The sequence below is a fragment of the Sebastes umbrosus genome, chromosome 8, assembly GCF_015220745.1.
Source record: "Sebastes umbrosus isolate fSebUmb1 chromosome 8, fSebUmb1.pri, whole genome shotgun sequence".
In the NCBI taxonomy this organism is placed as follows: domain Eukaryota; kingdom Metazoa; phylum Chordata; class Actinopteri; order Perciformes; family Sebastidae; genus Sebastes; species Sebastes umbrosus.
In genome coordinates this window covers 30,703,363-30,720,519 of record NC_051276.1, presented here as the reverse complement: position 1 = coordinate 30,720,519, position 17,157 = coordinate 30,703,363, and the positions used below count along the sequence as shown (strand labels likewise).

Genomic DNA, 17,157 nt, shown 5'->3' with positions numbered 1-17,157 from the left:
ATAGCTTATTTATGATTTAAAATTCCCCCACCAGACATCTTTTTATTCATTTCCTTGCTAAATCATGGATGGTTAACAGTAGACGCACAGCACGCTAATGCAAAGTCAGTGAGCAAGTCGTGGATGAAAAAATAAACATTTGAAAACGCTGTCATTATACTTTACTCATCAAAACGTCACTGCAGTGTGAACGTGACCTGGCACAGCTCAGTTTCAGCTGCAAACAACAACAGCGTAAGTGGCTGATGACTGGTCGTTCTCTAAAAAGACCAAAAATGGCCATAAAATTACTTTTAACAGCTCGTGCAGCACAATGTGCAAGTGTACTAAAGCCAAACAATTGTGGTTTTGGATTCAATAGTCGGGTGTCTACTTCAGTTTGTGGATTTTCCAGACTTTCTCCCTGCACAATGCCAACAGTAGCAAACAGATGTTGCCTCCAAAGGTTTAGGGCAGCGGTTTTCACAGTCTGACACTCAAAAATTGAGCCAAGATAGCCTAATATTGCTGTTTGGCATGAGTTATAATACATAAATAAGGTCTGTTTTGAGGCATTTATTAGTTTCTGACTTGGAAAAAACTGTAAAATTCCCCAAAACTACTGCAACACTGAACTATGTCTTTAACTAAACCACACATGTAGGCTATTCTATAGGATCTCATTTTGATAACTAATGTGGTATTTTTTCACTTCCATTCACTGAGCCTGCCCAGAAACAGTTTGGACCCTCCCTGGGGAGGTCCGCCTCCCACTTCTAAAACCTCTGGTTTTGGGTATATTATAATAATAATAATGGTTAGAGCATGCCCGATTGGCAGGTAACTGGTAAATACAAAATGCAAAACCTAACTGATGCTTTCAGGTGTGTATTCTGTTGTTGCAGCACTGCGTGTGTGTGTTCCATTTGGTTTTCAAGACAAATATTATTAAAAGAAAATGTTGTTTGAGTAGCTATTTTGATATTTATGACTAAAAACTACTCGGGACTATTTGCAACATCAACTGGGACTTTTAAGAAAATCAAACCACCAAATTGCTCTATAGTGCAAGTTGAGCTCTGTGAATAGAATACAAATGTATTTATTGTGTTTTTTTTAATATTGGATTTTTGGATGCAGAGAGGAAATGTTAGGCTTCAGGGCACAATGCAAAATTCTCATTTGTGGACAAATAAGCTGTTTATAATATACATTATCTCATCTAGTTTCATCTGATTATTACAATGCATGATAGTATGCATCAAGGTATTTAATGCTTTTTAATTGGGGCTGGGAAATATACAATCCTCTATTACACTGTTATTTTATATCATGATATAATACCTTTTCTGCAAAATAAATTGGATAAAATAACCAGACAGGAATGGCTGCTTTTGGCTAATCCAGCAATTTAAATACCTGACAATACAAGGTATTTAATCACAGTGATGCAAAAATTAGAAATCCACTGCTTCCATAAAGCAGTCCTGCTCAGTGATTTGCAAATTTGCATGCAACGACTAATACACCCAGCGATATTAACGGGAGACATTTGATTTTTGAAGCATAAATGCAATCACCAGAAGTAAAAAGCTAACATTAGGTTATGAACAAACTACAACATGGTGGAATGACTGCACGCCATCACCACAAAGCTAAAGGCAGACTAGTGTTCGGTGTGATGACGTTTAGTAGACTCATGTAGCCATTTGTTAGCAACCACCTTTTTGAAGATACGTAAAGGCTTTAAAATTCACAAGTGGGGTTTTTATTAGACATAACCATAGATATAATTACAAGCATCTAACTAAAAACCCATTGACTTCCAGACAAGGGAACAGGAAGTGCTAAAATGCTGACTTATTTCCTGGTTTTAGGACCACTCTATATTGTCATATTGTTTTAGTAAAAAGTTTGGTAGTATAATGTCACCTCATATTGCCTTGAGATAGAGAGGACAGCTGAATGTGCATCAGTTGATTCAGTGTCTGACCTGTAAGTAAATTCCTCTGGCCTGCTGAAACTGACACTCAGCAGAGGAGGATGATGTAAGAGCCTGTTCAGGACGGGGAAGATAACATGACAAACATGTATTGATCACCGTAAAGCAGGAAACAGCAACCTCATCTTGTGTGTTACCAGACACCCCCCAACACAATGGCCAGGAACATATAAAATATTTACATTTGATGACCAGTAGAAAAAAAAGAGACCTCCAGTGTGAGCCAAGTTTTAGGAACATGAGGTTACACGTTTTCCTGTGATCACTGAAAAGCTTTAACATTAAAGGAGAAATGTTCCTTTAATCTGGCGGTTTAGCCCTCAAATCCCAGCGTAAACCCAGAGACGGGCTCGGAGGAGGCAGGCGGTGGAATGTAACCCGTGCACCGAGCGGCTGCTGGTTTGGAGAGAGAAGTCCGGTCTGGTGGCTCTCATCTGGACCCCATCAGGCTGCATGTCCCCCAGGCAGTCAGACTGGCATCCCTGTACCAGGCCTGTTCCTTTATTAAAGCCTCGGCCTCCTCTGACCCAGCACACACAGAGCGGGCCCCAGGGAACGCAGACAGACACACACATGGTTCCCATAGGTCAGTTCGGTTGTTTGTGAGTTTGACTCCCTCACAGGCCACATATGGATCTGAGCTGAAGAAACTCGGAGTGAGGTGCTTTTCTTTGGTAAAACATCTGCTTAATGATAGTGTACCGAAAAGGGAGGGGCCGTTATGTTCACAATGAGGCCAGGCCAAATCAGAGACACATGACAGGAATAAGGTGATTTCCACAGTTCGACGTGCTAACGCGATGCCGTGTGTTGAGCAGACGGAACAACAGATTGCAGGGTGCTGGATCCACCTGCTGACACGAGGATCAGGATTAACAAAACTCAGGAGCACAGGCCGGAAATTAACTCCAGAAACAAACCAAAACTAAATTGGAAATTCACTTGGGGCATAACCAAATAACAGGTGCTCATTTTCATTGACTTAACAATAATTATCTTGCACAAAGCTCCTCAGTTTTTAACTAAAGTTAGGTCTTTAATCTCCCAAACCAAATGCTGGTTAGTTATGATAATGGTGCCATGAACACCAGCTCACTAACATTACGTTAGCCAGCTCACATTAGCAATATTAACTATATACAAACACATAACCAAACCAGCCAATATAACATTTCAAACTACGAACACTGCTAATAAAATACTTACTTAGATCATTTTTCTCTAAAAAATACTTACCGCTGAAATACAGACTTGCATGAAATGTTATGATGTGCCTGGCGGTCGCGGTCGTGGTCGCCGTCTCTAATGGCCCGCCAGAAGTTGTCAGAGCAAAGATCAAGGTCCAATAATGCAATTTGAAATGTAAATAAACAGAAATACACCCGTGATTCACATGGTATGGACAATTATACAGTCATACAAGTGTTAATATAAAGATATTTCTTAGGGTGTATGTTACACTTCTATGTCAACGTTTCAGTAACAATCTGACGTTTAAATAGTTGTGGGTAATATATTGACTCATTCAACCTAATCCCAGCTCATGTAATTAATTTGGGATCAAGCAAGTCGTTATCGAGAAAATAAAAACCATGACACACAGGAAGTGATGCATTTTATGCTGGCGGCGGGGTGGCAGCGGTTCAAAAAGATCAAACAGCGTCGTTCTGCATGAGTAACGATGCCGTCACGGCTTTACAGGAAGAGAAAGGTAATGCCAGCCAAAGAAACTTCGCCGTCAGAAATCACAGTTGGGTTCCGTGATAGATCACCAAATAACGTATGCTTTCAAAATAAAAGAACAACCGTTTCTGTGACGTCGTTCAGTAACTTTGACAATAAGTCAGTCAATTTTATTTCTATAGTGTCTTTTATAACCATGGTTACAAGGTGCCTCACATGTGTACACAAAATACAATAACATAAAACACAGCAATTATTGTCCTTAAAAGTGATCTTTGCTTTTACTTTCAGTATAAAATACACACCAAATGATCAACAAGCAACTGTTTGTTTTGTTCTGTTTGAATGTGACTCAAATAAAAAAGTGAATTTGATCACATAAATGTAATAATAATAATAACTTTATTTATATAGCACCTTTCAAAACAAGGTTACAACGAGCTTTACAATAAAAGCACGATAAAAGTAATTAATATCCAGAACTTAAGATCTAAACAAGATCAAATCATATAGTTAAATCATATAGAGTCTAAAGAAGAGAAATATTAAGTATTACTAATGTGAATACAACAAAAACAACACCTGTATGATTTCACTACTTTCTCAAAGATAAATGTGAAAAAACGAACTTTTACTTTTTTGAAGCTGAACTCACATTACACGCTAAGAAGAATAAAGGAAATCTTTCCATGTGTTTTTTTTGCCTTGATTCATTTTTCTTTTTGGCAATTGGCACCGTGTGAAATCAAATCTCCGCTGATGCGTATAAATTTCCGGTATTAGACTTTTCATTGCCTTTATTGTAATGATGTTTTTGTTTTTGAGAAGAGCGTAAGAGCCCGGCGAGCCACAGCCTGTAGGGAGGGATCAGAAGCATATTTATCTCTTCTATTGCCTATTGTTTTGAACTTTGAAATGCAATTCAGGGATAGATGAAGTTATGAAGATAAACTAAATGCTAAAGCTGCGGAGCAGGGAGAGAGATGAGACCATATCCAGGCCCTGCAAATCTCACTTATATTGCATTTAGGAGAAAAAACACGGGCACGGTTAACGTTTATAAAGAATTTGGTCCTTGGCCTCTGAAGAAATCCTGCAAATCTTGTGAGTCTGTCAGCAGCATACATGCCTCTGAGGCTCCTACAGAGGACATTACTGTCTTAGAGGAGAGAACACTAAGAGCTGAGGGCATTTCTGCACACTTTTAGACCCTGAACCCTGATCTGAGAATCTGACACATGCCTTCAATGTGAAATCATTTCAAATGCAAAGTAAACTGGGTGCAACACTGGTCCGAGCTTGTTACAGTATTTTAGCTATTTAATACTTATTATGGAAAGCCAACCTGCTCTAACGGGAAGGCGCATAAATAGCACATTACAAGAACATTCTGCGTGTCATGAGGACGCATTTTAGCCTTTTGTCGTGTAATTTTTTACGCCACGCAACAAAACTACGATAAAGTCCACAGTTAGGTTTAGGTAACAAAACCACCTAGTTAGGTTTAGAAAAACATCATGGTTGGACTTAAATAAGTATGGAGAATAATAACGGACACAACATAACATAACTACAGAAAACACGTGACAAACGTCACTAATGTAACTTGCAAAACAAAACACTGGTCATGTGTTTGTTGGACCCATCCTTCTCCCCGCCCGTCAGTAGCTCTGAGCGTAGCATATTTATGCGGCTGTGTTTACATTGCAGTAAGTACAGACTACATGGTGTACAAATGATACGTCAAAAGCAAGAAAGGCGTTTGTATTGTGTGTCATTTGTATTCTGCTTTCCGGGTGTCATTTGTACGCCACACAACAAAACTACGATAACAGCCGCAGTTAGATTTAGGCAACAAAACCACTTAGTTAGGTTAAGGTAAGGTAAAAACATCATGGTTGAGCTTAAAATAAGTACGTAACAACGTAGCATAATAACGGAAAACACGTGACAAATGTCACTAAACAACATGTGACAAATGTCACTAATGTAACTTGCAAAACAAAACACTGGTCTCAAACACCGGTTTCCTGGTTGAAAGTCCAAGGGGTCTTTCTCGCTTTTTATTCTAAGTCACTAGCGCTGAGTGTAGCATACACTCGACGTGGCGTACAAATGACACATCAAAAGCAAGAACGGCGTTTGTAAAGGCTATTATCGTGGCATTCATACGCCTTTTTCTTGCGACTGGGCTGGGAAAGCAGCTTTAGCACATGATTGTCAAGTAAGCAAAAAATACCCTACATTACACGAGAATGCCGATTGCAAAATGTCCACCGTAAAAAGGTATTTAATCTAATATTTATCCAAAAATATTGTTTTTCTTAAACATGTTTCATGAATGGGCACACTATCTTGATATAATTTATTTTATAATTATATAATTTATTTAAAAATAAATTCACTTAAATGACTTTAAAAAGTCAAAGTGCATAGGAAGTTGGAAGTATTTAACCTCAGTGGGAGATTTTTTTTAAAATAAAAATAAAATACAATTACTCCACTAGATTTAACGACTTAAAATGGACATTTGTGCATTTGGTATTAATGTGTTTAGTATTTACTTATTTATAAATATTTATTTATCTACAGTATAAGTAGGGAGTTTGCAGACAAAGTGTAATATATAAAAATAGGAAAAACACATATTGCTCTTTCACCAAAACATGTTAGACAAGAAGCTATAAACCTTATAGTTAAAGAAATGCCCATTTGTTTGTCGTTGTTTTACTTTGTATAATCTCTTTTGACTGAATGAACTATGGCTCCATGTACTTGTCTTCAGTTGTTCTGTAATCACTTTATTACACAATAAAAAAAACAGAACAAAACAAAAAAACAGGTGGAGGACATTTTAAGTGTGCAAATAAATCTAGAAAAACTCCCTCCTCTATTATTGCTGCAACAATAATCAATATGAGTGATGGCCGCTCCTCCCAGCTCTGTTTCCTCTGCACTGATTCAGGTTATCACAGTGGGAAGAGACACCGCAAAGGAAGTCATGATAAGATAGCTTTGTTTGTATCCCCAGATAAAGGGTTAAGAGCAGGCCGTAGATCGCTGACAGACATTAAAGCAGGCACTAAAAACTGGGACTTAAGGGAAGGAGAGCGAGGAACAGGACATACCTCGTCTTTAAAGACTCGAGGATCAGGGAGAACAGATAAGACTGCCAGCACCAAGTCTGTTTACCACTGTGGATTGTTGAAAATGTCACTATACGGCCCTTGATCATCTGAATAAGACTCAAAATGTCTTACTGGTGTTGGGCTGCAGCCATCTTTGCTCTGAATGTTTCCTCTAACTCTAATGAGGAAAATCAATTGTACCAATAAGAGATAAAGCTTTTATCTGTCTTTGCCTCGTCAGTGTATTTTGTGAGAACAGTGACCATGCCTACTCCACTATGACAGTGCCTCGCCTCGAGGGGCAGATGATGTTGGTAAAAGAGAGTCTCATTGGCCGAGGGCCACTCAGACACCTGAGTCACAGAGGAAGGCGGAGGTCTGCCGAGTGAAACTGGAGAGCTTTATTGCATTACAGCGCCGCAGGACAGATAACACACTACGATAAAGTGCCTCGAGGGAAAGAGAGAGGAGAGAAGATGGCCCGTGATAAGCCGGCTTCCAGACTGGAACCGGCAATAGTAACTTAATATGATTTCTATCTGGAGAGATAGAGGAGGACGGACACTTGTCGGGATTATCACATCTTAATGAGCAATAAGTGGCTCCATTTCAACTTTTAAAGCAGCAGTGGGTAGAAATGGAGGAAATATGATTTAAAAAAAACGTATTTTTATAACTTAAAAACAATGTGCCTCTGTGTCCTCTGGTCTCCTCCAGTGCTCCTAACGGCATCTGCAAGATTTCACAGATCGGAGGAAAACAAGCAGTAAGGGCGTCTCTGAGCAACAGTCAATCACTTACGGTCAAACTAGGCAGCGCTGATCAAATATGAATCAATATTCTGTTACTGTAATGCCTATTTCTCTCCTCAAATGTTTTCAGAAACATCTTGTAGTGTACTGTTTAGCTGTAAAATGAGAACGTTTGTGACCTGGCAGCCATGTTGAGATCAGTTGAGGAAAAACCAAGAAGCACCGCCCACCAGCCGGAGCCCAAACTTTCTCATTTTACAGCTAAACAGTACACTACAAGATGTTTCTGAAAACATTTAAGGCGAGAAATAGGCATTACAGTAACATAATATTGATTCATATTTGATCAGCGCTGCCTAGTTTGACCGTTTGATCGGACTTCGCCAATAGGAACGCTCGCTCTCTCTGAAACCTGTGATTGGCCAAAGTCTCCCGTCATATATGCTGAAAGGTTATTATGGGATTTTTGCCCAATGATGTGGTTAAAGCTGCAGTATGCAGAATGTTTTTGGCATGTGTATTTACTAGATATACCGTGTGGAAAATACTACTTTTTGCAACAATACACATTAAAAACAAAACCACTCTTTGATTATTCAATACAGCAATCATCAGTATAATCTGTAGCTGCAGGGACTGATCCAATACTACCAGACGGCTTCTTCCTGCCCTGCCCTGCTATCACCTCTCACCCACTCTCATAAGTTAGCTTGTATGGCACACACACACACACACACACACACACACACACACACACACACACACACACACACACACACATGCAGAGCAGTACTTGCTCCCATATGTGAGAGGGGAAGTTGAGTAAAGGAGGGAGGGAGGGATCAAATAACTAACAGAGTCACACAGCTACACACAACACAACACAACACAACACAACACAGTCATTTTCTGTGATCAGCCTTCAGGTGAGATCACACCAGGAATCCTCATATCAAGGACCTATAACCAAGAGCTCTGACTCAGAGAGAGAGAGACCTCCCCAGACCGTTACCTCGATGCTGCAGGAAGGTGGAGTCATTTGGGGGTAGAGAGAGAGACAGAGAGAGGGAGAAGGAGATGAGGAGAGAGCGAGAGGAGCAGCAGCAGAAGAAGACAGATGGATTATCTGACGTGCGCCCGGATTGACCAGCGTTCCTCTTTAAGTCTTGATTCCTGTTTTTCCTCCTCAGAGTGAAATCTGTGAATGCTTCGTGGAGTGTAGCAGCTGTCGGACAGGTAGACTGTGTGGTGCACACTGGAACTAAGGAGTTTTTTTTTTACACACATGGCAAACTTTCTACCTGGATATCAGTGAACTTTTTCTTTTCCTTTTTCTTAAATTGAGCCTGGAAATACAAGGGTCACACTGGAGCAGCCGAGAACAATTTAAAACAAATTAGAAAACAGAAGGAAAAAGGAAAAAAACAGGTTTGTTACTGGAATACACTCAAATAATAATTGGTGTATTGTTTTTTATGTAACCTTTTTTCATTCAGACTGATTTTATTTCCAAAACAGACTCTGATCATCAGTGGAGACGTCAGTGGAATATCAGCTTGACTTACTATCAAAAGAGGGAAATCTAAGCTTTCATCCAGGTGCTGAATAATCTGGACTGTGCAGGGGGACCACCTCGCCCCGTCTGGACTGTGGAGGGCTCCCCTCCCTGCCCTTCCAGCCTCTCCTCGCCCCCAGCAGCATGTCCCAGGCTCCGAGGCTGCCTCTAGTCCTCCACACGGCACACTACCATGATCAGATGGGCTGCTGGAGGGAGTAAGGCTGCCTCTGCCTCGTCCTGCCCCAGGGCTGGGTTAGGGGCTCGTTCTGGTTCCGGGACCAGCTCATCAACGCTGCTTCCCTCCCTGTCTTTGCCTCTCCTGGTGGCCCTGGTGCTTTTTTCCCTCTCCCTCCCACCCGGGGCGGCCTGCCATCACCTCCGCAGAGACAGACTGAGGCTCGCCAACCCACGGACTCTCAGGGTTCCCCTGAACATTTCAGAGACTGAGGTCGCATCAAGGCCCAGGGCCACTGGGGGCCCCCTGGGTCGGACTGGGGGGCCGCAGGGGAGGCATGTGCGCAGCTACAATCACCTCCAAGGGGACATGCGGAGGAGGAAGCTGTTCTCTTTCCAGAAGTTTTTCCTGAGGATCGATAAGAACGGAAAGGTCAACGGAACCAAGAGCAAGGATGACCCCCTCAGTAAGTAACACACTGTGATTCATGTAGAAACGTAGACAGAAAGATGACCTGAGTCTCTGCGGAGGTTGCAAAAGTTAAATGTGCTTCATTTGAGCTAAAACATCAGTTTAAAATCAAGGCTTTTAACCTCTGCAACCACTGCATCTCAAAGCATATTGCATTTAAGAAAAAGCACCTGTTGATTACTTTGTGGCACCAAGAAACACTCTTAAATGTTTGCTTATTTCTAATGTTCATTCTTTGAGGAAAAAAAGCTTATCTTAAACCCCAAAAGTTGCACAACACCAACACAATTACATAAATTGGATACACAAACACACAATTTTGGTGTAAACATTGAATTTAAATAAAAAGCACAATTCTTCGTTCATTTCCAGAGAGTAGTTCGGATGAGGGAATCCCACGATTAAAGTCGTCTTTTTTTGTTTTAAACCAGACATCCCACTGATATCTCTGCTGTCCAAACACTCAGCACAATGATGGTAGCTCTCAGATGGCTTAAAAAGGAGCAGGGGCAGATAACCGGGCCATTATCAGGCCGTCTTCACAGCCCTGGGTAAACAGCACTGATAACAAGCACAGAAGAACAGGGCTGGGATGAGAAGGGAGGGGGTGTGGAGGATATGGATGTCAGTCTCATTGATGCTTTTAGACTCTTTCTGTGTCTCTCTCCCACTCCCCCAGTGACGGATCAGACATTTGTTTAAAGCAGCTTGACGTGCTCACTCGGAGAAACACGTCTTTAAAGTGATTTTGGGATATCAGTCAGTAAAACTGTGTCCTCATTAGTCTCCCATGCAGCGAGCTACGTGTGTGTGCCATATCAGCCAGCGGGCACTCACATGCTCCAGTGGGTGTGTGTGATCATATAGCAGCCGCCGCCGACGACACATGTGCTCGCTTATTACTGACGCACACACACATATACATCTCTCACATGCTCTTTTTCCTCCCTCAGTGTATATGGAAGCTTTTAATGTTCCTCCTGGAGGAGCTAAACCACACGTTCAATCACAGGGACTTAAGGGGAAATGGCAGAACGTCAGGGGAGATGTTTGTTTTGACAAGGTCACGACAGAGGCGACTTTATTTACTGACTGCGTTACAGTGTGATGCCTTTACTGCTGCCGTAGTAGTTTATTTTAAGTTGTAAAACTGAAGACAGTTTTTCATAATAGTGGTGTGTGTGTGTGAATTCGCCCTAAACTTTATGTATGTTTGGAAGATTTACCCCTCTGTCTTTTTCTTTTTATTGACCCGCAACTTCTCATTTTTAGGAGCGTGTTGCCCTTTTTCAAAAGTCAGTCATTGAGGTGAAAGGGAGCACAGCTGGGGGTGGGGATGGTGGTGGGGGGGGACTCTCTAGAGGTACAAGTTCATGAATGACACGGCACTGAACATCATTGTGGCCACATCAAAGCTGCGCGTCTTCAGTATCAATGGTGGTGCCATCAAAAAGCTGTGTCCTGAGGGGGTCTGAGGACACTGTGTGTGGATTATGTGCCCTCGTATCAGGTTCTCACGGTAAAGGATACTACACAACAGCAGCTTCAGTCTTTGCTCTGGCCCCTGGGGCTAGACATGATCCCAGGGCTGACGTCCTTTGTATAGACCCTCCATGGTCCCTTGAAGTGACAAATATCAAGTTTTTTTTTTTGCGATGATTGGAGGGATGGCTTGCCTTTTACTGAGCCAGAAGTTGCACTGCATTCATAATTTCATCACGTGTTGTCTAAGAGGTGTATGGGTTGTGGAGGTTTTGGTTTTTTGGGTGCTGCCTGTGGCCCTGCGAGGACCCGGCTCACTGTCTGTTAAAGAGCCCAGTATCCAGCCTCCCACGGATTTATGGGGATGCCAGCGCAAAACTGTCCCACATGGCTTTCCAACCCGCTGGGAGTCTGTGCTGAGGTTACAGAGAGGCAGAAAGAAAGGGAGGCAGATTATGTTAAAGTCAGCCAAGTAGCTATCTGCGTGGTCTAATTAAAACATCTACGATTCACAGCTGAGTTCTCTTGAATTTATAGAGTGAAATATATCTGAATAAGACAGTTATGGTAATTATCCGAGGTTGTGATGATGTGAGAGGGTGTGCCTGTCAAGATAGTGTGTGTAAATGTTGCTTTAAAGTTGTGTTCCTGTGCTGCAGGGGCCACGCCATGTGTGCAAGATGCTTCTGGACACGGCTCAAGAAGTGTGTGTGTATACGTTACATGTGATCGTGTGTGTCTTTGTGCACGTTCGTCTCCTTTAATCAAAGCCTTTTTGCGTGGGAAATAAACAGATGGTGCTCTTATGGGGGTTTGAGATGTATAGCTTTTCTTCCGAGGTGGGGAACATCCCTTCTGTGTAAATACACTCAGTGTGGTCCTTGTCAACTGTTAGTACTATATATCCTCATTCACGCAGCTCCTGAACGTTATTTATTTAAAAAAAAGGAGCAAAGTAAGAGTGAGAAAGAATAATGCAAGCTGCAAAGCACACACGTTTTTGGCATCCCACTGTGGAAAAACCACCTTTAACTCCCACTGGCATGGTGTTCCTCCATTCCACAACCAACGCACCATTTACTGCTGTAACTCCAAACAGAGCGTATCAAATAAGCCTTGCAAAAAAAGCAACCAGCATGCAAAAGAGAAACTGCTGGCTGGCTTACTTATGGCTAAATTTTTTTTCATATGTGGTTTGTAAAATTGACCCCGTACAAAGCGTTTTTATCACATTTGAGGCTTTGATTTTGTAATCTGGAGGAAGCTTACGGCGTTTTCTCATGCTCGCAGCTCATTTCTCTCCACTTGTGGGCCAAAGCTGAGAGAGCAGTGAATGGAGATTCTTATAGTTTCACAGCCAGGTTGTATGCAAGTGCACATTCACCTGCTACAATATCAGCTCTGTGTGTGTCTGTGTGTGTGTGTGTGTGTGTGTGTGTGTGTGTGTATATACAACCTGTCTCGCCCCTGCCTCCGGTGGCTGACTTTGATCAGTGATCATTACAGCCTTACTAATCCTCCCTCCACCCCCAGTCTCACTGTCATGGCTCCTCTGTCCTCCTCTGTTCTCCTTCCTTTCATCCCTCCCATGTTTACAGAGCAGCCAGAGACCGCCATAGATTGTCTTACATCCTCACTCCGTACCCGACACCCGATCCCATACAGAAACCAGCTCCTCTCAGATCTTCAATGGCCGTTGTGTCACAGTCCCCACCACCGCCTTGCCGCTTCAGACCTCACTGCCCCGAGGTGCCACTGTTTGAACTAGAAACTGATACAGTCCAGACCTCATGGACGAGGAGAGAGGCCCGCTGTGTTTTTTTAAGAGGGAGGATTGTTCTTTTGGGGGGCACACCTGTGTCCTCCACCGTCCACTCATGTACCAGGCTAGAGAGTAGTGGGTCTGACAGTAGAGCAGGCCGCCACACAAACAGCCATCAGACAGAGGAGGGGCTGATCAAAGGACGTCGTCGGCTCTCTGGAGTTCACACCCCACGCCCGAAGTGTGTGTGCACATGTGTGCGCCTATCGGGATGAAATAACGACAGCTCACAGGAAGTGGGGAGAGGAAGTCGGGGAGGGAGGCATGAAATCCAACATGCCATGGGAAACAGGGGAGGTTAACACACACACACAAGACAAGACAAGTGGGTCCTGTGGTCAAAGGACACATTAGGAAGTTATATCTCTCTGACCTCTGATACCGAGACCACACAAATAACTGCAGCTGTCTGCGGCAAAAGCATACCCCTCGTTAACTGGGGTATAAATTAGCCCCTCTAATAGCCGATGAGGAACCTGAATTGCTTGCATAGGGACTTGGAAACCTAAATACCAAACAGAACATAAACAACCTGAGAATCTCGGCGGTATCCACCTATTAATTTTCAGACTAAACGGCCCGCGCAGCTGGAATCTGTTACACAGGTGTAGGCTGTAAAGCAGCTTTATAATATCACTGAAATGATAAATGTGCTGAAGGAATAATTGTGGCCTTTGCACAGCAGTATTCCCACATGGTGTGTTCCCACATGCAATATGTTGTTATCCCTTAGTTACTCTCACCGATGTCTGTAAAACTTTATGGATTTAACCCGGAGTCTTCTATAATCTTATCTGCAGCGAGTTAGGAAAACATTTCATCACCTTTGCTTCCTCTGTTTTCTATTTATCTCTGAAAAAGTTGTTTTTTTCTCAGCTCAAACTGCTTACAAACACATGCTTGGAAAATAATTTTACTTGCACAAATGACTGTTATGCTCACTAAATGCTGACACATCTTTTTGCTGAATCCTATAGGTATTCTGGAAATCACATCGGTGGACGTGGGAGTGGTGGCCATCAAAGGGCTGAACAGCAACTACTATCTGGCTATCAGCAGGAAGGGAGAGCTGTACGGAGCGGTTAGTATCCGGGTCAGGGGTCAATCTGGATGCTCTAGAGAGAGAGATAATGTTAGATTCTTCTGTCCTTATCAGAGGAGGCCTTATCTTTACTTCTCTTACTGCTGGCTCAACTCTCAATCACAACCAGACCAGCGTGCATGTTAACCTCTAACTGTTTCTACACACAAAGTAACATGTAGATTAAGGAGTAGTAAGTGTGCACCCACACTGGATTTGCACAAGAAAATGATCTGTGTTTTTGCCTTAACCTCACATGCCGGGGTTATGACACTGAAACGTGATGCCTATACTGTTTTTTTTTTCCAGAGAGACTTCGGTGTCGACTGCACCCTGAAGGAGCGGATTGAGGAGAACGGCTACAACACGTACGCTTCGGCCGAGTGGAGGAACAAGAAGCGGCAGATGTTCGTGGGTCTGAATGTCCACGGGAAGCCGCTGAGAGGGAAGAAAACCCGCAGGAAGAACACGGCCACCCACTTCCTTCCAATTATGGTGTGAGCTGGAGGACTGGACAGGAGGAGGAGGAGGAGGAGGACATGCAGCACTGGACAGAGAGGTTTTCAATACTGAAAAAAAAGCTGTAAAATAAAAGACATTCACTGAGAAATCTCCCATTTGGAAACAAGGCACTAACACTGTTACACAACAATATGGTCTCTGCTCCTGAGATCATGTACTTTATTTGGTGGGAGAAGATGATATCTGTGTTTTCTGTGGCACGGGGAGGCAATATTTATCCTTTTTTTCTGTGCCAAACAGTTTGCAACTGGTGTGTAATGTGGACATAATCGATGCAGAAGATGTTATTTATAATCCACATTCTCCTGTGAGACACCAGATATAAAAGGGGGGAGAGATAGAAAATGGATGGGGGAAGTGATCGGTCAGTTTATCACAACAGCATTAAATAATAGAGGATACAACACATTTAAAGCAAATGTTTGATACTTAACCACTGTGTTTTGACTGTATTGTAATGATTTATTTATTTTGTGAAATATTTAACTGGAGGGGAACACTTACAAGCATTCCTTTGCATTCTTTACTTTTTATAGGAACTCTATTATGTGAAAATAAAATACCATTTTTCTCCTCTGCAATGCCAGTCGTCTTACTTCCTCAAGAAATCACTTTATTGGAGGGGAACTGCAGGAAAATATCTCACAAGTATTGTGAGAAACTCTGGCGAACAATCAGGTCACGGTGAGTCTCTTCTTATCTGGCCCTCTGAGGTAGGAAGGGACAAAAGGCAACTGTTAATGCCACGCCAGATATTCCATGTGGCAACCATTGCACTAATGATTAGTTCCCAAACAAACGGGGAACATACAAGCCAACCACAACAAAATGGGGAGGGAGGTAACTTCCGTGCTATGGCCTGTAGATGCTGACATCACATCACCCCATTACTGTAGAGCTGCAGGAGCTTGAATAGTAAAGATGTGGATAATATGAAAACAGCTTTGTCATGTTGGTCTGCATCACTAGTAGGTTTCTGGAGGGAGAAAGAGAGATATGACCTGTGTCTGACCACCCACTTCCCCCAGTAATCATCTACAAACACACTAATCAATGACAGCTGCCTTGATGCCAGATCAAAAGACCACGGGGAGAACATTAACACCACAGGCTTCCGGGCCTCATGCTCTCTTATCCCGCCTCTTTGAAACATCCATCTCAGCAAAGGCATGAAAAATCAGGAGAGTAGACGAAGACAAGGAGGCTGAGAGACGGACTCTTCATCCTAAAGTCGTCAACCCGTGACTGTGACTCGACATTGGAAAAGCTGTGTGACCTTTAGGAATCCAGCATACAGGAAAGCATTTGCCTTAGGCTATGGTGTATTGTCCTCTAATGGTCGTTTAAGGAATCACCATGACGAATGATTAATGCAGAGGAATGCCGCAGTGCATTCCACCATGACAGTCAGGGCCAACGGCAACATATGGAATACTGTTTCATGACCATCTCTGCACCGTGCACAGCACTGTCTATTGCATTTTCTGTGCTTTTTCAAGTAGTTGTAGATGTTGTCTTTAATTGCTCCGTATATAACCTAATGATGCAGTCAATAAATCATCAAGGATATTTGGCAACCTACATAATGTGCACTGATGAAACATTACTTTTTTTGCATTTAAAACCTGGTGGTGATGAGTGTGCACGTGACCTCCCTTCCGCATTTGTCACCTTGTGCATTCCTGAGATTTGTGCATGTTTGAACTCCCTCCAAGTCGCTGGCACGGGGAAAATCAGCAATAGGAGCAAATAGGGGCAGTAATCAGTTCATCAGAGTGGGTCTCTGCATTTCTAGCACGGGAATTCTCTGTGGCATAATGTGATCCAGCTTTGGGGAAACAAGTGGAAAATGACTGGAGGCTAAAACAACTAATGAATACTTACACTGAGAGGTCTGGTGCAGCACATGTTTGTAGTGGGCAGCTACTGAGAGAGAGAGAGAGCGGAGAGAGGCACTTGTGAGGGGTTGCACAGGTCCAGGATCCCCTCTGTGGTGCATAAGTATGTGTCAAATATATCAGTTAAATATAATTGGTTCTTTGGTAAATATTTTAGATCAATATCAGGTTATTCAACCACACACAACAGGTCCATCATTATGCACTCATGTTGTGCAGACAACCCACAAACAGGGCGGTGCTGCAGACACTGAAGTCATGTCCTCAATAGTTTCTTTTCTGGTAATTTACACAACCTAAGCAGGAGTTTTTTCATGAAACCAAAAAATTCACACAGGGTTTTTTAAGGCAAAAACATACAATTGTTTTCAATAAATGTGACCGTGACTGAAGACAAAGAGTTTAAACGCGATAATAACGCGTTAACACAAATTTGTTTTAATGCCACTAATTTGCCAACTTGCGATTTTTAGGTTGTAGCGTGCTCACTTTTAAAGCTAGAATAGAGATGCCAGTAGAGATCATATGAAACTAGAAAAACCTAATGAATCCATTGGTACCAACTATGTCATACTACCTTGTTGTGAAGGAGGCTACATTTTTT

The 17,157-nt window shown here is 42.4% G+C and overlaps 1 protein-coding gene across 1 annotated transcript; it reads left to right on the top strand.

Moving 5' to 3' along the window:
• The first annotated feature begins 8,451 nt into the window (after positions 1-8,451).
• Positions 8,452-15,220, top strand: fgf10b (fibroblast growth factor 10b). The gene is made up of 4 exons (XM_037778374.1): positions 8,452-8,972; positions 9,063-9,743; positions 14,030-14,133; positions 14,443-15,220. The coding sequence occupies exons 2-4, from the start codon at positions 9,293-9,295 to the stop codon at positions 14,632-14,634; spliced, it is 747 nt and encodes a 248-aa protein (XP_037634302.1). The 5' UTR covers positions 8,452-8,972; positions 9,063-9,292; the 3' UTR covers positions 14,635-15,220.
• The last annotated feature ends 1,937 nt before the right edge of the window (positions 15,221-17,157 follow it).

Coding starts and splice junctions, on each gene's coding strand:
- fgf10b (XM_037778374.1), top strand. CDS start 9,293: ATGATCAGATGGGCTGCTGGAGGGAGTAAGGCTGCCTCTGCCTCGTCC. Junction 9,744..14,029: donor GAGCAAGGATGACCCCCTCA/GTAAGTAACACA, acceptor TGAATCCTATAG/GTATTCTGGAAATCACATCG. Junction 14,134..14,442: donor AGGGAGAGCTGTACGGAGCG/GTTAGTATCCGG, acceptor TTTTTTTTCCAG/AGAGACTTCGGTGTCGACTG.